This window comes from Lepidochelys kempii, chromosome 11, assembly GCF_965140285.1.
Source record: "Lepidochelys kempii isolate rLepKem1 chromosome 11, rLepKem1.hap1, whole genome shotgun sequence".
In the NCBI taxonomy this organism is placed as follows: domain Eukaryota; kingdom Metazoa; phylum Chordata; order Testudines; family Cheloniidae; genus Lepidochelys; species Lepidochelys kempii.
The window spans coordinates 14,914,044-14,938,110 of NC_136390.1; the positions used below are offsets into that span (position 1 = coordinate 14,914,044).

A 24,067-nucleotide genomic window follows, 5' to 3' on the forward strand; every position below is an offset into this window, starting at 1 on the left:
TAATTTAGGCTTAAATAGAGACTGGGAGTGGCTAAGTCATTATGCAAGGTAGCCTATTTCCCCTTGTTTCCCCCTCCTCCCCCCGACGTTCTGGTTAAACTTGGATTTATGCTGGAAATGGCCCACCTTGATTATCATACACATTGTAAGGAGAGTGGTCAGTTTGGATGAGCTATTACCAGCAGGAGAGTCAGTTTGTGTGTGTGTGTGTTGGGGGGGGGGGGGGGGGCGGGGTTAGAAGACCTGGATTGGTGCTGGAAATGACCCACCTTGATTATCGTGCACATTGTGGGGAGAGTGGTCGCTTTGGATGGGCTGTTACCAGCAGGAGAGTGAGTTTGTGTGTGTGTGTTTTGGGGGGGGGGGGGGGGGTGTGAGAAAACCTGGATTTGTGCTGGAAATGGCCCACCTTGATTTTCATACACATTGTAAAGAGAGTGGTCACTTTGGATGGGCTATTACCAGCAGGAGAGTGAGTTTGTGTGTGGTGGGGCGGAGGGTGAGAAAACCTGGATTTGTGCTGGAAATGGCCCAACTTGATTATCGTTCACATTGTAAGGAGAGTGATCACTTTAGATAAGCTATTACCAGCAGGAGAGTGGGGTGGGAGGAGGTATTGTTTCATGGTCTCTGTGTATATAATGTCTTCTGCAGTTTCCACAGTATGCATCCGATGAAGTGAGCTGTAGCTCACAAAAGCTTATGCTCAAATAAATTGGTTAGTCTCTAAGGTGCCACAAGTACGCCTTTTCTTTTTGCGAATACAGACTAACACGGCTGTTACAGTTTTCAGAGTAATACTGTCAATCAATTTACTGCCCTCGCTCTTACAACCGTAACCGGTTACTCGTCCCCCCCTCATTATCTCCCCTTCACATCCTTCCCAATAATGTGTATTCTATATCTTCCCCTGTATTTTCGGTCTTTTCCACTTCTCATTCCAAGATCTCCCTATATTTACACTTTACTTCACTTTTCTAAATATTACACACACGGTGTTGCATTCTCTCAGTTCTGTAACTGTATCTTTTGCTTTACTCATTCCTGATCCAAGGAATGGCTACTAAAAAATAATTCACTGTTACAAAATATAGCTGCAACAGTTCTTGTTGTACCCTCTGCATAAAGGATACTACAAATTAAATTAAGGTGTATCGTTTTATTTGCATATTCTTGTTTTAACAGAATATATTTTAGAAATTATATGAGATGGTTAAATTTAAATGTAAATTTGAGAGAAGATGCTGAAGCAAACAGATTGCTCCTCTGGAATATAAATTAGCATATTAACATAATATCAAAAAGCAGTTCAAGCAGGTCACATAATATATACTATTAAGTGTGCTTTTGTAGTCTTGCCTTTGTACTCTGATACACAGATCAAAGTGTTTTCCTTGATGGTTTAAAAACACATTATGCTCATAGAAATTCTCTGTTCATCAAGAATTTTCATATTCTTCATTGTATTTACTAGAAAAAGCAATGAGTTTTGTAGCTTTATAAAGCAGACCAGTGACCCAAGTTAACAAGGATCTTTTATTTTGTGCTGTAAAAATATAGTCTCAGTGACCTGCCGTCCCCTTTTATTTTTGAATACTCTGAAGGACTCTTGCTATGCACAACCATATTGTATTCAGAATTGCCTTTTCTGATGGGTGCTTAGAGGGTGGAGTGAGGAAGAAAGGGAGAATATTTATAGGAAAAAAATACTGAAAAATGCGTTCTATTTTCAGGAACAATTTGTTTAACTTATTTATAGTAAAAAAGGTTACATCCAGCTATCCTCTCCTTTGCAGCTAAAGTTTCCAAAACCACTTAGTTTTCCTAGTCTGTTTTCTCCTATGTAAATGCTTTAGAAATGAGTTAAGATATACCCAGAAACAAAATGTAAAATTTTAAAGTTTAAACAGAGCACAGCTTAAACCCGAGCAGTTTGCAAAGGAAATATCTGTAAGATTATTTTCACCAAGAGAGAGTCTATTTTAATGACAAAAGCCATTTCAATGGACAGCTTCAACGAGAAAACTGCCGTCTGTCTGACTTTTTCTTGTTAATGTGTTTGAAGATTTTGGATTTGTGGACATTCTTGGATTTCTGGTAACCAAATCCTCCACCTCCGCCTCTTTTTTGAAATCTTCTACCTTGGCTGCTGTTCACATCTGGAAATTTTTGGTTAAGGAATACAGACAACAAACATTAAACCAACTTAATTGTCACACTTTTCAGCATGGTGGGATGTTTTCAGGGGAAAAGAACAACACAGTGTTCATGGCATTTTACAGAGCAAAAACTTAATGGATGCAAGGGTGGAGAAAACTTGTCAAACTAAAAACTCACCTAGTGCTTGTCATACCATTGATTGTTTTCTATTTTTCCTTCTTCCAAATTGTTTAATTCTGTTCCTTCTCACACTATGGATCACACTAAAGCTATAAATGGGTGAGCCCTTACCACCAGTAATTCTGAAACAATTTGAGAAGCAGTCCCTATACTTTTATTTCCCCTAGACGATAGGCCACAACCATTACACTGAAGTATGTATCTCATTGTGCAAATCCCACATTAGTAAAAGAGAAAATTACTCTCAAGAATATACATGTAATATTCCCAGATCCACTATATATGCAAAAATTAAAATGCTAGTATTCTTTCCCTGCCATACATACATAGTCATGAACAAATATTAAAACTGGCAAAATAACTGGTTAACTTCTTCCTTAAAACTATTCTCTTAGGGTTAGAGCATCCTTAGATAATTAATAGTAAAACTATCATTTGCACTTAGATACTTCAGTGATGTGCACATTAGAAATGTTAAGCAGATAGATAAATTAGTTTTGACACATTGCAATAAAAGGATACTGAGATCAACAAATGGAGGGACTTTGAAACCAAATGAAAGGGAAACTTTGGGTAGATCCAAGTTATTGACGTTATAGATCTGTTTCAGAGAATGGGAGTCGTAAGCTCTAATGTATGCTTTGTATGCTTCCTGGGCTGACTTGTGAAGGAAATAGTTCTTCTCAATCAATTTTTCAAGCTGGAAAAAGAAAGGCAAGACCGTTGTATCCAATTATGGCTGTAACCCGTTTATAAATTATACAGCAAATATGTCATTTTGCTTGGAATTTACAATGAGTACATTAACCAGAATATTCACTTCAGTAAAATTGAACTATTAGAGCAAAATACAAATTTATCAATGTGTTTTTATAAATCACAGAGGAAAAAACAAATTGAATTACATTACATACCCTCAAAAAGTAACCTTAAAAAGTATTGCAAAAGTAATGAGTTATATTGTCTGAATGCACTCTCTTTAGCTTAACTTTATAGCTATATTTAAGTGGTACATATCTTAAAACTAGGGAGCTTGGAATTCATGGACAAAGGTGGTTGGCAGATATTATAATATCAAAACTGTATCAGTCTACGAAGAGATGCATATTTTGCTAGATTCTACCAATAAAAGAGGCAATGTTAGCTTCTCCCTTGATGCATATCTGAATTTTCTCCTTAAATCAAAGGTTTTTACTATTTAGCATTGACAAGACTTATTGTTCTCCATGGTGCTGTTCCTCTAGATTTGAATGTGTCCATTTTGACCTTACGTATGCATTAATTTATATTAGAAATAATGACATCCATTTATGTCACAACATACAAATTACATGTAACTATGAATATCTTTTTGGAAGGGCTGACTCAATGCCTTTATTTAAATAGGATTTTTAAAAGTCCTTTCAGTGTTAGTTATTTGAAATTTCAGTTACTGCAAAATGGCTTTATAAATCTTTATACAATGGAATGATTAAGACCAACTAACCACACATATTCAGAAGAGACGGCAAAATTCCACGAAAATAATAGACGAAAAACCCACCAATGCCCAAATACACTGCTTCACTAGTTTCTGCATTTAGAATCAAAAGTGACAACCTTCTGAAAAATAAACAGAGCACTTCTCTGAAATTCAATTCAACTTAAGCAGAACACAAACTGAATGGTGAGCTCATCAGTTCTGACACTCTGGGTTAAACCATGACCTTGCTGACTCAGGATTTCAAGCCAATTGAAAAATCATATTTATAGAAAAATTATTGCATAAAACTAGAATTTATATAGTGCATAAAAACAGAATTTATATATTAACTAAAAATAGCTCACTCCTAATTTTAAAATCTTTTTTTCTAAATTTTAATTCAAATTAGTCATTTTTATTACTGAATGTATGTACATACAACATGGAATTTTTTCCACATTTACAAAAAAGCCTAGTCTACTTAGATTCCTACTCCATGATCATGACCTTATATCTGAACATTAAAGAAATCTATCTTCCACTGCATTATGATAGCATGTAAATCAGGCCAGTTAAACAGTAGAATTTACAAATGTCATTTCTAGATTTTCCTGTTCCTGTAGAGGTACAGAGTAATCTTTTTATGAAGTATTACATTACAAGTAAATGGAACACAGTACATTTATTCCGTAAGGGCAAAAAACCCTACATTTATTGTGCTAGGTACACATGCGTTATCCACAAATATAAACCTCTGTTTATAAAGTCAAAGGCATACTTAAAATTACTATGGCAGATTAAACTGTCATAAAAAAGAAACACACCTGTTTCTAAACAGGCATATATTCATTCTCACTGAAGTCAATGACAGGTGACTTGTATGTTATGAGGGCAGAATTTGATACTTCAAATGAAACAGTGTATCTGAAATTATAACATGGTGTTAGGCATGAGGGCTTAGCACTTAAGAGCAAATATCTAGAGGAATCTTTCAAATCATGTAAGCACATTTCCACAATTTCTTTAAACCTTCCATTGCTTTGTAAGAGCAGGCTAGTCTATACCTATAATCATTTTCATGTAAAAATCCAGAGAACTAATATGAAATAACTTTATACCTGAGACTGGATGTCTGAAATTTTTGACCAGGAAAATTCAAATTCACTTAATGGTACCTAGCAAAAAAAAAAAAAAAAGAAAAGAAAAGGAAAAAAAAGGGTGTTTAGATAACTCTTACACAGTATTATATAGCCTATATAAGAAAGTAAGTAAGAGTTACAGCATTCACCTAAAGAAAACGGTAACTAAGGGCCCCATCTACACTAGAAAAAGTTATACTGGTATAACTATGACTGCTAGCTAAGCAATTATAACTGTAATACTGGTAATATGCCCTTGTGTGGACACAGTTACACTAGTATAATATCTTATATCCATATAACTGTGGTTCACAGTATGTCATTTTGCCACTTTAACTATGATTAAAATAGCAAAATGTTCAAATGTAAACAAGTCAGAAAGGAAGGCAAGTTAAACATATGCAGAGAGTTGACTTCTTCTCATTATTCAAATAATGTCCTTTAAAAGTTCCAGTAAGTATTTTTGCAGGGCTTTTTGGTGCAAAGCACTCTATCACCAGGGTGAGAATATCGGGTTTTCCACAGAAAGGTTCTGAACTTGAAAACGATGGAAAGTGTGAACCACTTTTTCTATATGAATAAGGGCTTGAGATAAGGATTTTGAAGGCATTTCAGTCTCTTTCCTGCTCCTCTAGAACTATCGGGTTTTTAATCAGAGCACATCATTGAAGGGACATTTCTCCTTTATGGAAATGAAATATGGCAGTGACTCAGGACTGAGAAAACAAATGACGAATTGGTAAATTTAGCAGCTGTCCTGCCTTTTGATATACTACGGACTGAAACTTGTGATTTTTTTCCTGCCATTTCTTAAAAGAGAGACTTTTAAGAATATATTACCAGGGTTGCGTCTTTCTTGTTTTTGTCGGAGCACCACGTACACAGTGGCTTTGGTAGAGGACCCTCTCAAACATTTTTTCCCTTTTACAGCACATCATTAAGCTGCACTGTCACATGATTCCAGCTACCCTGGAATTTAAATGATTATGTAGTTTCTATTGCGCTGGCCACCTTGCATTTCTATTAAATTATTCAGTTAAACATTTTCTAAGCAATAAAATGGGTTTCGGTTAAAATACTGAAACACTTGATTAATCATTACAGTTTCTACATCAAAATATTCCAGCAGCATAGTAAAATACTACATATGACTTTACCCTGGCTTGCTTTAGGTAACGAAGAAAACCCAATTCTTCTGGTCGTAAAATGAGTAGAGCATGTCCTCTGCCATTTATACCTCTGGCAGTTCTACCAACACGATGAATGTACTCCTTTTTGGAAAAAGGATAGTTAAAAATGTAATAATTTGAAATCAAAATTCTTACGCCAAGTAATTTCTTTAAAACAAACACTATTACTATCTCCAGAATATGCTAATATCAGTATAGATGATGGTCAAACTCAACATTTAACACCATGCAAAATAAATATTTCCATGCTCTGATTCAAGGTCCTGGGTCAATGGGATCTGCTTTTGACTCTTGCAAATGTGAATAGCCTAACAGAAAAACAAACTTAATAGTAATACAGCTATGGAGTCTCTCATCCATAATGCTGTAAATTCCGCTCATCACATTGAAATCTACTGATAAAGAAACCAAGCGCTGCAAACCTGAAGCACTAGGTTTGATGAAGAGACACTCAATTAAAAAAATACATTTGAAAATATTTTACTTATTGTTGTTATAACCAATACCTATGATTACTGTTAGTAATTTTTCTGCCTTTTTGCCCCCCAGTTTGATTACTTAGTGCAGTTGTTTGTATGGGTCTTTCACACAGTAACAGGAAGAAAAACGAAACTGGAAAATAGTGACTTTAAAAAAAAAAACCTCACAAAAAACTGTCAGGGGGACTTAAGGGCAAGTATACAACCCTATACTTCTTTTGACTCATTTTTAGAATTAACTAAGTATTAAGTCTAAGGACACAGCGCTTTTTCCAACCGGCAATCATTTTAGAAGCATGCTGAATGCTTCAAATAAGTGGTGCATTCAGCACATGAATTGTAAAATCAAGCTTTTTTCCAGGAACAATAGAAAGTCAGTTTTTGGATGCAAACCATGCCTGAGCCTAACCGTTTCCTATAGAAGGGTAATTAAGTCCATACTTCTCCAAAAGCGTGGAAGGTGAGAGAGATATCAGAAGCATTTGCAGGAGACAAGTTACCTTAGGGTCATCTGGAGGGTCATACTGGACAATCCAATCAACTTCAGGAATATCCAGTCCTCTGGCAGCTACATCAGTGCACAACAATATTCCAGAATCTGCATTACAGAACTGGAAAAATGTGGTGGTCCGTTTAGTTTGTTTCTGCTTGCCCTAGGAGAAAATGTATTCAGGATTGAATTAGTTAACCACAAAAAAATTCTGCAAATCAGCCTTCAGAATTGTAGCTTTACATGTATACAAAGAAATATATTCTCATACACTGTGGTTACACTAAGAAGATTTAAAACAATGCGTTGAAGCATCTTTCCATCTAACCGACTCATACCTACCCACACATCCATGGCTTTTAAAAGCAGAACCATTTTCATAGTGCATAAACAAAGCAGGCTGATGTACAGCACAGAGCCACATAAATGCTACTTTGGAGGAGGTTACATTGTACATTCTAAAGCAAGAAGTGCTCCATCCTTGGAACACACAATGCAATGGGACTATTCAAGGGCTTAAAGTTAAGGATATGCCTAAATGTTTGAAGGATCAGAGAGTAAAACAGTAACAATTGCAAGATTAGACAAAAATAGAAGATGATAGATAAGATTCCTCTGATTTAGCACTTCCATTCAGAATGCAGCACAAAGACCTTAGCAGGACCAAAAAAAACCCCCCAAAACAAACACCACACACTGAGGTGAGTTAACTCCTCAATTATGTTTGTTTCATAAAGTATTTATCACCTTAAATCAAATATACAATTAGTCCATATTCCCAACTATTTAAGGCTGCAGTTGTGATAACAGAACAAAATAAAAACACTTATCCAAATGGGGATGCAATGGAAGTCAAAATTTAAAAAAAAAATTACCAACTGAAGAGGTGCCTGAAGTATGTGACAAAAAAGAATTATTGTTTCCTTTTTGCAAATTCTATCAAATATAAATACCTACCCTTGTGGTTTGCTTAGTAAAGCGGAGACTATTAAGCAAGGACTAATGCTAAATTAAAAACAATAGTAACGTTAATTTCCACAGAGAATGGAAAGCTCCACTATCTCCACAATATGGAAGCATGATGAAATCATTTTCACTGAGCAAACTTGGAATCTCTAACTTGGATGTTTGATGGAAAATGCCCTTTTAACAAACAACTCCATCTCACTGACAGAAATCTTGTTCTTCAGATGCATGTTTAAAAGATCAGGTTGAAGGGGAAGCTAGTTTGAAAGGGTTAACTTATTACTCCGGCACTGACATTCTCTCTCCATACACCCTAGTTTTGATAAAGGCCATCTACAGTTCAGAGTAACTTCACAAGATAAAAAGTTGTTCAGATATTATATACACTTATTCTTAACTCAGTTCAGAATATCTGGCTTTGGATTTCAATATCATAAGCACCTGAAGCAGAGCATTTTCTTGAGACAGTCACGAAGTTATGAGCCTAGGAAAATTATTTTTTAGGTGTTTGAGAGATCAACTCTGGCACGGGTATGTCAGAATTCTGAACTCAGGGCTGACCCAGCTGTTGAACAGATTAGCTGACCTTTATTAAAGATCCACAGTATTCTTGTCAGCAAGTTAAAGAAGTATGGGCTGGATGAATGCACTATAAGGTGGGTAGAAAGTTGGCTAGATTGTCGGGCTCAACGGGTAGTGATCAATGGCTCCATGTCTAGTTGGCAGCCGGTGTCAAGTGGAGTGCCCCAGGGGTCGGTCCTGGGGCCGGTTTTGTTCAATATCTTCATAAATGATCTGGAGGATGGGGTGGATTGCACTCTCAGCAAATTTGCGGATGATTCTAAACTGGGAGGAGTGGTAGATACGCTGGAGGGCAGGGATAGGATACAGAGGGACCCAGACAAATTGGAGGACTGGGCCAAAAGAAATCTGATGAGGTTCAATAAGGATAAGTGCAGGGTCCTGCACTTAGGACGGAAGAACCCAATGCACAGCTACAGACTAGGGACCGAATGGCTAGGCAGCAGTTCTGCGGAAAAGGACCTAGGGGTGACAGTGGACGAGAAGCTGGATATGAGTCAGCAGTGTGCCCTTGTTGCCAAGAAGGCCAATGGCATTTTGGGATGTATAAGTAGGGGCATAGCAAGCAGATCGAGGGACGTGATCGTCCCCCTCTATTCGACATTGGTGAGGCCTCATCTGGAGTACTGTGTCCAGTTTTGGGCCCCACACTACAAGAAGGATATGGATAAATTGGAGAGAGTCCAGCGAAGGGCAACAAAAATGATTACGGGTCTGGAACACATGACTTATGAGGAGAGGCTGAGGGCACTGGGATTGTTTAGTCTGCAGAAGAGAAGAATGAGGGGGGATTTGATAGCTGCTTTCAACTACCTGAGAGGTAGTTCCAGAGAGGATGGTTCTAGACTATTCTCAGTGGTGGAAGAGGACAGGACAAGGAGTAATGGTCTCAAGTTGCAGTGGGGGAGGTTTAGGTTGGATATTAGGAAAAACTTTTTCACTGGGAGGGTGGTGAAACACTGGAATGCGTTGCCTAGGGAGGTGGTGGAATCTCCTTCCTTAGAAGTTTTTAAGGTCAGGCTTGACAAAGCCTTGGCTGGGATGATTTAATTGGGGATGGGTCCTGCTTTGAGCAGGGGGTTGGACTAGATGACCTCCTGAGGTCCCTTCCAACCCTGATATTCTATGATTCTATGATCTGTTTCAGAGCACTTGGGTTTTGGCAACAGATTCCCATAATAGTATTTTTTCTCCACAAAGTGAATCCAGTCTTTATAAAAGAACAACCCCTAGAAGTTGAAAATCCTCTCTTCGCTCACAGAAGAGGGGTTGCATCAATGGCAGTAATGAAATTCAGCCTCTGGGCCCTTTCAAACTGTAGCCCTCTCTCCTGAGAGTGGCAAGGATGCCAGTGATTTTGCAATAATAATAGTCTCTGTTAGACTGGGATAACCAAGGAAAAGCCAGAGAGTAACAAATTTCAATTACTTTCAGACTTAACAGATTTTGAAACGGCAACCTAGAGAATAAAATTGTTTTTCAAAAATTCACTGAAGAAAATACTTACATGAATGGCCATGACTGGCAAGTCGATATAGTTGAGTAGTTCATAGTGGTATTTCACAGACATACATGATGAGAAAAATACCATCAGCTTTTTCTTCCGATTTTTCTTGAGGAACGTGAACAGCAGAAGGAACCTTTTTTCGGATGGACACACTACGTATCCCTGGAAATCATTCAAAGCCAGTTATTTAAAACATGTATGAAATATGCTTTTGTTTCAAATAACTCAATTAAGTCAGTGCAGCAAATGGAGCTTTAAAACTTATATTTTAATTCTTTGGTTCCACAGCAATATTAAACAAAACTTTCAGACATCTATGTTCCCTTCTTTCCCAGTCTTACCTTCTTGGGAACTGACATCCATATAGTATACTTAATAAATTATCTAATGAAGAAGTATATTAGGGAATTATTGATAAGAAGAAGCTACATTGTTTATAACAACAACAAAGATGTTCAAAGACTTTTTTAATCACTGTAAATAACACACCTTACATTATCTATCTATTTCCTAAGTCCTTAACATTCAGAACTTTTTTCAAAGCTCATGATTTAAAAACAAATTCTGCTACTGATCAAGTCTTTGGCATCTATGGAAAGGCGATAAGTAACAACCTGGAATTCTGCAGCAGCCTTCCTCACCTCACAGTATTGTGAACTGGCGTTCTAATCCAAAAGCGGTTGGTATTGCGTATCTTGCAACATCTACTAAATGTAAACAATTCCTTATAGGTGGCTAATACCAGAGAGATTTAATCAATCTCCTAGCAGTTGTCCAGCCAGGATGATCAAAGGCCAGCTGCACTTTAAAACTGTACTTTACATTTATAGAATCCACATAAAAATCGATGTCTAGAAGTAGTTTGTGCACATACTGCATCTATTTTTACTAATATTTCTGCTTAACTTTACCTGTTCAAGACCATCTACTGTGGCTGTTTCCTTGTTATCATCAACCCCAACATACAGTGGCTCCTTTTTCAGAGATATCTTAGCCAAGTCTTCAACCTTTCGGGTTTGTGTAGCAGAAAAAAGCATGGTCTGTCTGCGCTCTGAAATAATTCATAAAAAATGATCTCACTTTTGCAGAGGATTATGCAAATAGTAGAGACACAAGATGCAGTTGGGAAGTTCCTGGTGTGTGTTTTACCTGTTCTCCTCAATGGGTGGGCGAATATAGTTTTTACTATATCTTGTCTGTCTCTACTACAACCACTATCAATGTGATTTACACTATGTAATAGTACACATGACCTACAAAGAAATGCTTGTTTTAAAAAATATTTAATACCTATAAACCCTAAGCAGTCCTTTCCCTTCAGAGGTATGTTACTATTAATTTGCACTGCTGTTTACACGAAAAATAGCAATCATACCAGATCATATTTTAATTCTAGCTAGTATAACTGTATATTTGTTCATTCACATAAATATCAAATACTTTTGTCTCCTCAGAAAAACTTCTGAAATTCATTGCAACAAGGTAACTAATATGTTACACAAAAAAGTATTTCTTTTACCAGTTTTACACAGTTTTGCCTTTTAAATTTAATTTCATGGTACAGAGGTTATACCATACCACCATACATTACATGTGTACACACATTACTCTTGCTATATGGGACAGCCCCTGTGCCTATGCCGAGCCTTGCTGACTTCACTGGGACTGTGCACAGGTGCATAAGGGGCTGCCTGCATGGATCCCATTGCCGGATACAAACATAGGCGCTGATCCTGCAATGTTTCACTCTTGTCTAAATGTATTGGGGGGGGGGGGGGGGAAGAGGGGAGGAGGAGGAAATCAAGCACAATCCCTTTTATTTATGACGCAAAGAACAATAACAGAATTGATTCCCTATAGCTTTAGCCTCTCTAGTTACCAGTATGAACTACTATTCTACTCGTCTTCTGATGTTTGGTTTTACATACTACATATTCAGTTGCTACTACTCTTAAATACATCAGATTGCATATTTACTAAAAGGCACTTGTTTCATGTTTTCCTCTGTTTCTAAGATGAAAGAGTTCTTCAGTGGTTTTGAGAAAGACTGCCTGCTATAAAAGAGAAATACAAGGAGTAATAGGATGAAATTTAGAAAAGGAAAAAAAAAATTAGGTAAGGATCAGGATAAACTTCCTGAAGTACAGTTTCTGAATATGTGTAGGAGACTCCCAAGTGAAGGGATGAAAACCTTTTAGTGTGCGACATTTAAATTGTGTCAGAAAATACTGTACTGTAGGGAACAAGCCTGCACTGGCAAAAGATGCCCTAGATAAAAATGAAAGACACCTCTTACATTAACTTCTGTGGGCTAAATTATTTCTTTAAGGTGCCCATGAAAAGCCTGTCCCCTTCAGATAAATGATGGTCTGATAGAGTGCCTACCCCAGACAGGTGACAAAAGGGTTAATGTGGTTCTGAGAGACCAATTAACCCACCTGGTGACACATGGGGGATGGGCCAACCCTAATTAATGATGAAACCAGCTGGGTTCTATAAAGAGAGGAAGTCTGGAGCAGAAGGGGGCTGCAGGGAGAAATGCTACTGTCTCTGTCCTGGTAGTAGGGAATGATAAGACTTGTAGGCAATAGGAAGCATTTTGTAAGGTGAGGAGAAAGTCCACAGTAGGGCTTGGTAGGAAGAAGTCCAGGGAGGAGACAGCAAGGAGTATGGTGGAGTGAACCTTGACTGCCTGTCCTAGGGTCCCTAAATTGGAACCCAGTGTAGTGAGAGAGGCTATGTTTCCCTATCAGCCTCTGGTAAGGTGGCATAAAGCCCCTGAAAATGTGATATGGACTAATAAAAGCCCTGAGAAAAAAAAGCACCAACAAAAAGTATAGATCACTGGACCCAGAATTGAAGGTGGCAGACTGGATGGAGGGATCAGACATTTGTTTTTGCTAGACTTTATTATCCCTGATGGGGTGGGACTAAACATGATCTGGAAAAAGGTTGAGTTGCAAGAAGAAGCAGACCACTGCAGGCAAAAAAGACGGTCAGCAGGAGGTGCTTTAGGAGGAGAGCCTGCTAGCCCACGTCCAGCCATGAGGGGGTGCTCCAATGGTAAGTTGACTCATCTATAAATGGTAAAATAGAACAAACAAGTTTCTGCTGGCTACTATATACTGAATTAAGAATGTGTGAGTGTGTGTGTGTGTGTCAGTCAGTCAGAACAAGCATTAGAAAGTGTAGGACAATCGTTCCAAGACTAAAACTACCATACCCAAAGCCTTTTCTCCTAGTTCTCTCCTTCCTTGAACAACATGATCAGAAGGCAACGTGACTTCTAGAAATGACACAGATTTTACTTACTTGGTAGAAGTTTTATGATCTGTTTCATTTCTTCCTCAAACCCAACCTCCAGGATACGATCTGCTTCATCAATTACCAGACACTGCAGGTTCTTGAACATAAACCCTGGGGTGTTCTACAAGATTTTAATGAACACAAAGTCAGCCAGAGAAACTGCGTATGGGTGGGATTTTTTGTTTTGTTTTGTAAATACATAAGGCTACCTGATATTTTACCTACCTGCATGTGGTCCAGAAGTCTACCTGGTGTTGCCACTATAATGTTGATCCCATTTGCAAGTTTCTGTGCCTCAGCTGATCTGTTACTGCCTCCCATTATCAGGCCATAGGTGTGAACGTGATGAGTCATCAGTTCTTTCAGAACTCCATAAGTCTGCATGGCAAGCTCTCGAGTAGGTGAAAGAATCAGAACACCCGTTCCTAGAAAAAAAGTTGCTCATTTCAGCAAAAATTAAGCCAAGTAATCCTTCCCTCTCTCCCTAAGAATGACGTCAACTTAACTGGGAAGCACAGAGAGAGTCTTACCATTCCTGGGCATGAATCTTAACTTGTAGATGAGCTCTATGGCAGGAATGAGGAATGCAAGTGTTTTGCCACTGCCCGTTTTTGCAGCTGCTAGAATATCTCTGTAGGTGTCAATTTGGAAGAAAACATTTAGTTTTTCACATTATCACCAGCATTTAATATTTCAGTCACTTTTATAGAGGAAAAAATTAACAGCTCAGATTTGGTAATGGTTAAGTATTTAACCATTCAAAAACAGCCCTGGTCAACAGTGACTGGAACCATCCAATCAAGGCAGAGAACTTTGGTCTCCAGAGCAGTCAACTTGTTATGGGATTGGCTCAGAGACTCTCTCCCCTGCATGACTGCCATTCCACTAGTTATGTTCCATGGGAACAAGAAATAGAACTTTAACAGGGGTTGGACTTCCACTATGGAACTCACCTCACAAGAGACAGCAAAGATCAGAGATCCCCACTTTCAAAACTAAATGTAATACTAATTTCTACTGAGCTTTCCCTCAATTTCTTCACACAAACCATACAGCCACAACATGGACACTCACACAAGAAACAAACAAACAAACAAGCCTATCAACCAAACTTTCTCCTGAACGCTGGGAAGAAAGCAAGCAAATGAAAAATTAATTCTACTTGGGAATTACATGGAAGTATTGGGGAAATATGTGGAAGACACTCCTACTTGGGTAACAGGGGCCATATACAAGTACTTAAAACACATGATCACTAAAAAAACCCATGACTGTCTAAAAAATATTATAACTCATACAATCCAAATAGGTTGTATCCCAATACTTTTAAAAACCTTTATTTTTAAATAAAATATGAACACAATGAAACAAAACATAACACATGCACAAGATGGAAATACCAAATAAACAACAAATTCAATGTTCATTATTTGTAAAACCCTGAGTGGGGGGATGGGACCCTGAACCTGCAGGGGTCATGCAGGGCATCAATTATTAAAGTGACTAAATAGACAAATAAGCGAGAACATAACCTATAAGTATTAGGGACTAATACATAAACTAAATTGCAAAAGTATGCAATAGTTTCATGTGTGACCAGAAAGCCTCATTCTTTCCAAGCATTTCTATTAGAATTTTTCATTAATGCAGTAGCAGAGAGCTCTAAAGCCAGTCTGTGTACGACAGAGGAATTGCAATCCCAATATACTTTTAAGGTGTTTGCATTTCACATGGAGATAAAACTGAGGTGGAATTTTAATTCCACATTTTTTTTTTAAATCTATTTCTTACCTGCCTTCCAGAAGGGGTTTAATACTTTTATGTTGAATTTCTGTCATGTGTGTAAAGCCCATATCAGTTATTCCTTTCAGCGTGTTCTCGCTGATTAGATCAGACAGTGAAGCAAATGAGGTGTCTTCAAAAGCACCTGAAGAGAAATAGTTCATCAACCATCTCAACCTTGTTTCTTCAAAACCTGCCCACCTTCACTGGCTATTTGGCTAAATGTATCTAGCAATTAACAAGTTAAGTTTCAAGTTACTGTATCCGATTACTACAAGCGGTGTTGTCTTATGCAGCTTAGTACCACTTCATCATTCAGCCAATATGAAAAGGAAAATCAGGGAAACTAAGACAAATCGAACATGTAAGTGACATAAAACCTCTTAAAGAGCAGGCCCTCACAAATGAAAATCATCCAATTTAGAGACTAACAGATTTAAGGTGCCACTGGACGACTTGTTGTTTTTGTGGCTTCAACTTAGAAGAATCAGATATCTGCCAAACGTTAACAAGAAAAACCTATAGCAAAAACTTTCAAATTTGGCTGTTTAGAGTCAGACACCTAACTTCAAGTATATAAGTTTGAAGAAAAAAAGACTTACCCTTAAGAGTTTCAGAACTTTTTGCTCTAGGCAAAAAGAAAAACAGATATGGAAACTGACACAAGTTACCTGTTACACCAAGAGGTAAACTGGGCCCTTCGGTATCCTCATCCATTACTTCTCTCTCTTCAGGATCCTCGTTATTTTCTTCTACTTCAGGATCCTTACTATCTTTTGCATCATCCGCCTCTGCATCTTCCTCTTGTTCTTCAGTCTTTGCTTTTTTAGTTTCTGTACCTGCCATTAAATTTATTTTTAGAGAGAATGAACATACCAAACAAGTCACACTTAATAATGGTTGCAAAGAATATATCTATCACAAAAAAGGAGATAATGGGATATTTATTCCCCCAGTATAAATCATTCATGCAAGTTTCAATATAGCAGGGATTTCATTTCAGTTCATGCTTTTTATCTACTCATAGGGAGGAGGAAAAAAAATAGTTTCAGGAAGTCATTCCACAGGCTAGGGCAGGCATCACTGCATCAGTTGATGTGTTCCCAACCAAGGAGGGATAAAAAAATTTAACACACAGTTTAAAGTTTCTTCCTTTCCTTTGCAAAGCAGGCAAGTGCATTAGGGTAGCAAGACCTATAGGATATAAATATTAGTTTACATTCACTGTACACTCATTGTTGTTACATACAGTACAGTGCTGTAAAAGGTTGGGAAGAGGTGCTCCTGAACAGGAAGACAGTGGGTACACAGCTAACTGTGGAAATCAACTACAAGGCAAAGTTCCTAACAAGAAATACTGAAATGTTTTATCATATGTAGGATGGAGTATTTAATGTAAAATGGTTTTCTTTTTTTTAAGAATAGATGAAAAAGCAGAATCCCTGTTCAACAAGTAGACTGATAACTGTTTAATATGCATTAGAGTACAGTTCTGAGAGAAAAAGAGGTCTGTTATAATATGTAAATCACTAGCTATTAATATATATTTACATTTTAAGCTCAGTGATTACTTTATTTCCCTTAAATGACTGTGCAGATAGAATGACAGTCAACTTGTTTTTCATTTAAAAATAACATATAAGTCTTTACTTACAAATACTGCATACATGAGACGCAAAAACATTGAGGCTACGTCTACACTACCACTTGTGTCAGTATAGCTCGTGTCACTCAGGGGTGCGAAAAAGCCACTCACTGAGTGAGGTAAATTAGGCTGACCTAAGCGCCCTTGTGGACAGCACTATGTTGGCAGATGGGCTTCTGCTGCTGACATAGCTACAGCCACTCGTTGGGGGTGGATTCATTAAAAGTTGACAGGAGAGCTCTGTCCTGTCAGCTTAGAACGGCTACGCACACAAACACAAAAAAGAAGCTTACAAGAAGTGGAAGATTGGACAAATGACCAGGAATGAGTATAAAAATATTGCTCAGGCATGCAGGAGGGAAATCAGGAAGGCCAAATCACACCTGGAGTTGCAGCTAGCAAGAGATGTTAAGAGTAACAAGAAGGGTTTCTTCAGGTATGTTAGCAACAAGAAGAAAGTCAAGGAAAGTGTGGGCCCCTTACTGAATGAGGGAGGCAACCTAGTGACAGAGGATGTGGAAAAAGCTAATGTACTCAATGCTTTTTTTGCCTCTGTCTTCACGAACAAGGTCAGCTCACAGACTACTGCACTAGGCAGCACAGCATGAGAAGGAGGTGACCAGCCCTCTGTGGAGAAAGAAGTGGTTCGGGACTATTTAGAAAAGCTGGACAAGCACAAGTCCATGGGGCCAGATGCGCTGCATCTGAGAGTGCTAAAGGAGTTGGCGGATGTGATTGCAGAGCCATTGGCCATTATCTTTGAAAACTCATGGAGATCGGGGGAGGTCCCAGATGACTGGAAAAAGGCTAATGTAGTGCCCATCTTTAAAAAAGGGAAGGAGGAGGATCCTGGGAACTACAGGCCAGTCAGCCTCACCTCAGTCCCTGGAAAAATCATGGAACAGGTCCTCAAGGAATCAATTCTGAAGCACTTAGAGGAGAGGAAAGTGATCAGGAACAGTCAGCATGGATTCACCAAAGGCAAGTCATGCTTGACTAATCCAATTGCCTTCTATGACGATAACTGGCTCTGTGGATGAGGGGAAAGCGGTGGACGTGTTGTTCCTTGACTTTAGCAAAGCTTTTGACATGGTCTCCCACAGTATTCTTGCCAGCAAGTTAAAGAAGTATGGGCTGGATGAATGGACTATAAGGTTGATAGAAACCTGGCTAGATTGTCGGGCTCAACGGGTAGTGATCAATGGCTCCATGTCTAGTTGGCAGCTGGTATCAAGTGGAGTGCCCCAGGGTCGGTCCTGGGGCCGGTTTTGTTCAATATCTTCATAAATGATCTGGAGGATGGGGTGGATTGCACCCTCAGTAAGTTTGCAGATGACACTAAACTGGGAGGAAAGGTAGACACGCTGGAGGGTAGGGATAGGATACAGAGGGACCTAAACAAATCAGAGGATTGTGCCAAAAGAAATCTGATGAGGTTCAACACAGACAAGTGCAGAGTCCTGCACTTAGGACGGAAGAATCCAATGCACCGCTACAAACTAGGGACCGAATGGCTCGGCAGCAGTTCTGCAGAAAAGGACCTAGGGGTTAGAGTGGACAAGAAGCTGGATATGAGTCAACACTGTGCCCTTGTTGCCAAGAAGGCCAATGGCATTTTGGGATGCATATGTAGGGGCATTGCCAGCAGATCGAGGGAAGTGATCGTTCCCCTCTATTCCATATTGGTGAGGCCTCATCTGGAGTACTGTGTCCAGTTTGGGGCCCCACACTGCAAGAAGGATGTGGAAAAATTGGAAAGAGTCCAGCAGAGGGCAACAAAAATGATTAGGGGACTGGAACACATGAGTTATGAGGAGAGGCTGAGGGAACTGGGATTGTTTAGTCTGCGGAAGAGAAGAATGAGCGGGGTTTTTGATAGCTGCTTTCAACTACCTGAAAGGGGGTTCCAAAGAGGATGGATCTAGACTGTTCTCAGTGGTAGCTGATGACAGAACAAGGAGTAATGGTCTCAAGTTGCAGTGGGGGGAGGTTTAGGTTGGATATTAGGAAAAACTTTTTCACTAGGAGGGTGGTGAAACACTGAAATGCCTTACCTAGGGAGGAGGTGGAATCGCCTTCCTTAGATATTTTTAAGGTCAGGCTTGACAAAGCCCTGGCTGGGTTGATTTAGTTGGGTATCGGCCCTGCTTTAGCAGGGGGTTGAACTAGATGACCTCCTGAGGTCCCTATGACAGTCTATGACAGTTTATAGTGACGCAGCTGCACTGCTCTAAGCTGTCCACTGTATCCATAGGTATCATTCATCAAGTTCTATTGCATGAGTTTTATAGGGTGAGAGAGAGAGAGAATTAAGGCCTTTCAGTGCAATTCCTAAGTGTATTTTCTAATGCTTTGTCCAGATTGATATTGGAAAAAAAAAGTGTCACATGGTGGGGCTTCACCAACTAACCTGGAGAAAATATTCTCTCTGTTATCGTAGCATTTGCTGTCAGGAATATATTTCTGATATTCAGGTTCTTATTACTTTGCAGGTATATTAATTTGAGAACCTCCTAGCACTTTACAAGTGTTAACTATTTACAAGCGCAGCCTTGAAAATAGGAAACAGATCACTTAGGTTGTAAATTTAGGGAAAAATCGGCAGCGAAGATCATGAGTTATTCAAGCTGACACGTGGGGTCTGTAAAAATCATGACTTTTTTAGATTAGGTCTAACACTATAGGCTAGCGGCGCGATTCCCCTGCTCACGTACACATGCTCATGGTAGCTCAATAAGAGCTAGCAAAAGTATAAACGGTTGTGTATCCACTGTAACTTAGCTGTGCAAAGTACAAACCTGCCTGAAACCAGCGGGTATGTACCTGGCACAGCCCAGCCACATTTCCACTGCCTGAGCTACCTTGGCTACACTGCTATTTACACTTGCACTAGATCTCATGGAACTACTACATATATGTATACATGAGTAGGGGAATCACACCTTTAACTCACAGAGTAGCCTGAGAAGACATCAGACCAGTTTTCAGGACAGAGGTTCAGTGCTATCCTTATTGCCCCTAGGCAAGCTTTCTTCCAGCCAACTGTGGTATGGGAGCTACAGCCTACTACCTCACCAGTATGACTTCCCTTCACAGTAAGGAATAGTTCAGTGGTGGGAGAGGCAGGGTAGACTAAGCATAGGACACTAAAAGACCCCTCTATTCTGATCCCAGATCAGACAAAGTTGTTAACCACTTTGTCACACTACTTGACCTCTTCCTTACTTTTCTGTACATTTCAATTTTAAATGCTTAATATCATCTTACTTCACAGAGGGGACTGTGATGACTAATTAACATTTACAACTACATGTGTTAGGATTTTATTTGTACTGTGATTAATTCTAAGGCATATGACCATATACAGTTTATTTAGGTACCTGCCCCTTCAAAACTCTTAAACAGTAAAGTATTCAGAGATTCATCACAAACCTTTGGGTAACACTCCTCTTGCAGCAGAGAGATAGGGGCACCTAGAAGTCTTCTAGCATATGGTTTACATAAAATTGGCCACATCCGGATATAACCCCTAGGAATCATCACACTAAACTTTCCAAAAATTCTGAGGACTACCCTACGAATAGTTGCAAGATCAATGCTCGCAGAAATTGGTTATACTAGAGGAGTTTTGTAGGTCCATTCAAAAATACTACTGCCAGCATAGGGTGGAATTCAGAATTACATTTTAAGTAAGACTGAAAATGACATACCCTCTTCTGTGTTAATAATTTGCCTTTTCTTCTTCTTCTTCTTCGATTCAGAATTTTTTGCTTCTGCAGCTACTTCACCATTAGCAATTAGTTGAGGTTGCTTTACATTCTTCACTTTAAGTTCCTCCACTGATTCCTCAGAAATGACATTGTTCGTAGCTTCCTCAGAGGTATCCACAGATCTTGTCTCCACTAAAAAAAGCAGGAATGGCAAATCCAAAGAATAGAAAAGAGGAAGGCAATTAAAAAAATCCCAAACATTTACAGTTGAATCAAAATACTGGAATTGGTCACAGAAATGGTATTAGTCACTAGCGAATATCACCGCATCTGGAACTCTACTGTGGTGGTAATACGCACAGTATTAATAACAGCCAGTAGTTTGATGCCTGCCAATACACTAGGAGCTGCACAATTCCAGAAGCCCTGACCATTCACAATTCCAGGATGGTGCGATTACTAGTTGGGCATGTACTTTATTAACTTTGAACTTGGTCTTCTATAGGTTTATCTCTGGTTTAGAAGGTGGTGTAGCTGTTTCAGCTAATATATTTTATTATTATAATAATATTATTATAAATATATTATAAATATAATGTGGTCCAGTAACAAGTAGATCTGCAACACCGCCTCCATTTTCAAGAGTGGCCCCTGACGGAGTGAACTTCAGGTCTTGACTGTCCAACTTGAGCTCCTCAGGGCCTCATTCCCAGAGCAGCTGAGCACCCACAACGCCAAATGAGTTCAAGGGGGCCTGCTCCGCACCTCTGGAAAGCGGGCTCAGGGTGTTTCCGCACCGCAGGGCGTTCATAACCACTCGTGCTAACCAGCAGGGCCCACGTTTGAAAAGGGGAGGCCAGGGCCACCACGGTTCCTGGATCCGCGCTACCATTTACCCCGACCACCAAATAACGAGCTCGGGCCGTTTCGAGAGCCGGAACATCGCCCCGGCCCCTCCACGCGTTGCCGTGGGCACCCGAGCGCTCCGGCCCCCGGCGAGCTCCAGGCGGAGAAGCGGGGCAGGGCCCAGGGACCGCCACCCCCCCCCCCCCCCCCGGGCCATCCGCCCGCGGCCGAGCTCTGCCCTAGGCCCGTCGCTCCTGGCTCAGCCGCGGCGGGTTCGTCTCGCTGCCCCGGGCGCTTGGCGGGGGAGGCTGAGCCGGGCCTCCAGAGACCCGCGCCCGGAGCGTGACGGGCAGAGGCAGCTCCTGCCCCCCCCGGCTCGGCTCGGCCCGGCCCGGCCCGGCTCGCCCCCCCCGGCTCGGTACCTGGTGGCCCGGCCCCCTGTAGCGCCAGGTTGCGCTGCCGCAGCTTGAGGTTGCGCTTGTGGATCTTCCTGCGGAGCAGCCGCATAGGCAGGTTCCCGGCCGCCGCCGCCATCCCGCCCCGATCGCGGAGTCCGGCAGAGCTGCCGCCGCCGCACGTGGGGCTCGGCCGGGCACAGAGCAGCCGGGGCGCCCCGGAAGCGCTTCCCCCGCTCGCGCGGCCCGCAGCGGCCTCTAGGGGCCAGGAGGAGACACAGCGCTCGGGGAGCGGGCTGGGGCCTGCCGGGCCCGGCCCCGGCCCCGGCCCCGGCCCCGGCCCCGCCCCCTGAGCCCGGGTGGGGCTGCGCGGGCTCAGCTCACAGCGGGGTGACGGGGGAGACTGCGGGGCCTCCGCCTCCCCGGACAGGCGCTGCCAAGCTGAGGGGCAGCTGGGCCGTTGCTCCCCAGGGCTGGTGCTGTACCTCCCCTGAGCGAGCCTCGAGTCGTCCCTGTAGATCCCGCCTGTGGGACACGCGCCCACCCCTTTATGGTGGTGACCCACACTGCAGACACCCTATCGTCCACACACAGTGACCCACACCACAGCCACACCCGCACACACCCTCCTCCACGCACAGTGACCCACACCACAGCCATCTGTACACACCCTATCGTCCACACACAGTGACCCACACCACAGCCACACCCGCACACACCCTCCTCCACGCACAGTGACCCACACCACAGCCATATGTACACACGGACTCCTCCACGCACAGTGACCCACACCACAGCCATATGTACACACACACTCCTCCATTCACAGTGACCCACACCACAGCCACACCCACACACAGCCTATCATCCATGCACAGTGACCCACACCACAGCCATATGTACACACACACTCCTCCATTCACAGTGACCCACACCACAGCCACACCCGCACACACCCTCCTCCATTCACAGTGACCCACACCACAGCCACACCCACACACAGCCTATCATCCATGCACAGTGACCCACACCACAGCCATATGTACACACACCCTCCTCCACGCACAGTGACCCACACCACAGCCACACCCGCACACACCCTCCTCCACGCACAGTGACCCACACCACAGCCACACCCGCACACACCCTCCTCCACGCACAGTGACCCACACCACAGCCGTATGTACACACACCCTCCTCCACGCACAGTGACCCACACCACAGACATGCCCGCACACACCCTATCGTCCACACACAGTGACCCACACCACAGCCACACCCGCACACACCCTCCTCCACACACAGTGACCCACACCACAGCCGTATGTACACACACCCTCCTCCACGCACAGTGACCCACACCACAGACATGCCCGCACACACCCTATCATCCACGCACAGTGACCCACACTACTGACACACCTACACACACCCTATCGTCCACGCACAGTGACCCACATTACACACACCCTATCATCCACACACACTGACCCACACTACAGCCATACGTACACAAACCCTCCTCCATGCACAGTGACCACACTACAGACACACCTACACACCCCATCATCCTTGCACAGTGACACACACATACACCCCCCCATCATTTGTACACAGCGACCAACACCACAGACATACCTACACACAACCCATCATCCTCGCATAGTGACACACATCTACACACACCCCTACATCCACACACAGCAACCGCCCCACCACAGACACACCCGCACACAACCCATCATCCACGCACAGCGACCCACACCACAGACACAACTACACACTGCATCATCCACACACAGTGAGCTACAGCACAAACACATCTACACGCCCTCATCATCCATGCACAGTGATCCACACCACAGACACTCCAAACTGCACTCCTCCCCACCTTCTATATTTCAGATTACAGAGAATGAACAACAAGCTGTATTATATTTTCAGGAATTAAGTATAAACCTCTCTCACAAAGTGCATTTACTGTAAGCTTGTTTGCAAAGTGGCATTGCCTCCTTGGTTACAAGTGTTTAATTCAAGTAGGGGAAATAAATGAATATATTCCCCAGTCCCTCATCATTCACCTCTGTGATCACATGCACCCTTATTACATGGGGTTTGACACAGGTTTCCAAGGGAAACATTTTTGGGAAAACCTTATTGGCAGCATATCACTGCTTCATCCTATCAACAGGAGAGGCCAGTCAGACCAGCAACAATGGCAGAAGTGA

General features: G+C 41.4%; 1 protein-coding gene across 1 annotated transcript; it reads right to left on the reverse strand.

Annotated features, from left to right (window-relative positions):
• Positions 1 to 1,522: 1,522 nt before the first annotated feature.
• DDX18 (DEAD-box helicase 18) lies at positions 1,523 to 22,061 on the reverse strand. The gene is made up of 14 exons (XM_073305255.2): positions 21,867 to 22,061; positions 20,599 to 20,790; positions 15,915 to 16,082; positions 15,253 to 15,388; positions 13,992 to 14,092; positions 13,687 to 13,886; positions 13,468 to 13,582; positions 11,067 to 11,206; positions 10,156 to 10,317; positions 7,111 to 7,263; positions 6,099 to 6,212; positions 4,921 to 4,977; positions 2,863 to 3,040; positions 1,523 to 2,159 (listed from the first exon to the last, which is right to left on the reverse strand). Exons 1-14 carry the CDS (start codon positions 21,976 to 21,978, stop codon positions 2,014 to 2,016), a joined length of 1,974 nt encoding a protein of 657 aa, XP_073161356.1. The 5' UTR covers positions 21,979 to 22,061; the 3' UTR covers positions 1,523 to 2,013.
• Positions 22,062 to 24,067: the final 2,006 nt, after the last annotated feature.

Coding starts and splice junctions, on each gene's coding strand:
- DDX18 (XM_073305255.2), bottom strand. CDS start 21,978: ATGGCGGCGGCGGCCGGGAACCTGCCTATGCGGCTGCTCCGCAGGAAG. Junction 15,389..15,914: donor TTTACCTCTTGGTGTAACAG/GTAACTTGTGTC, acceptor ATTTCTCTTCAG/GTGCTTTTGAAGACACCTCA. Junction 3,041..4,920: donor TTTCAGACATCCAGTCTCAG/GTATAAAGTTAT, acceptor TTCTTTTTCCAG/CTTGAAAAATTGATTGAGAA.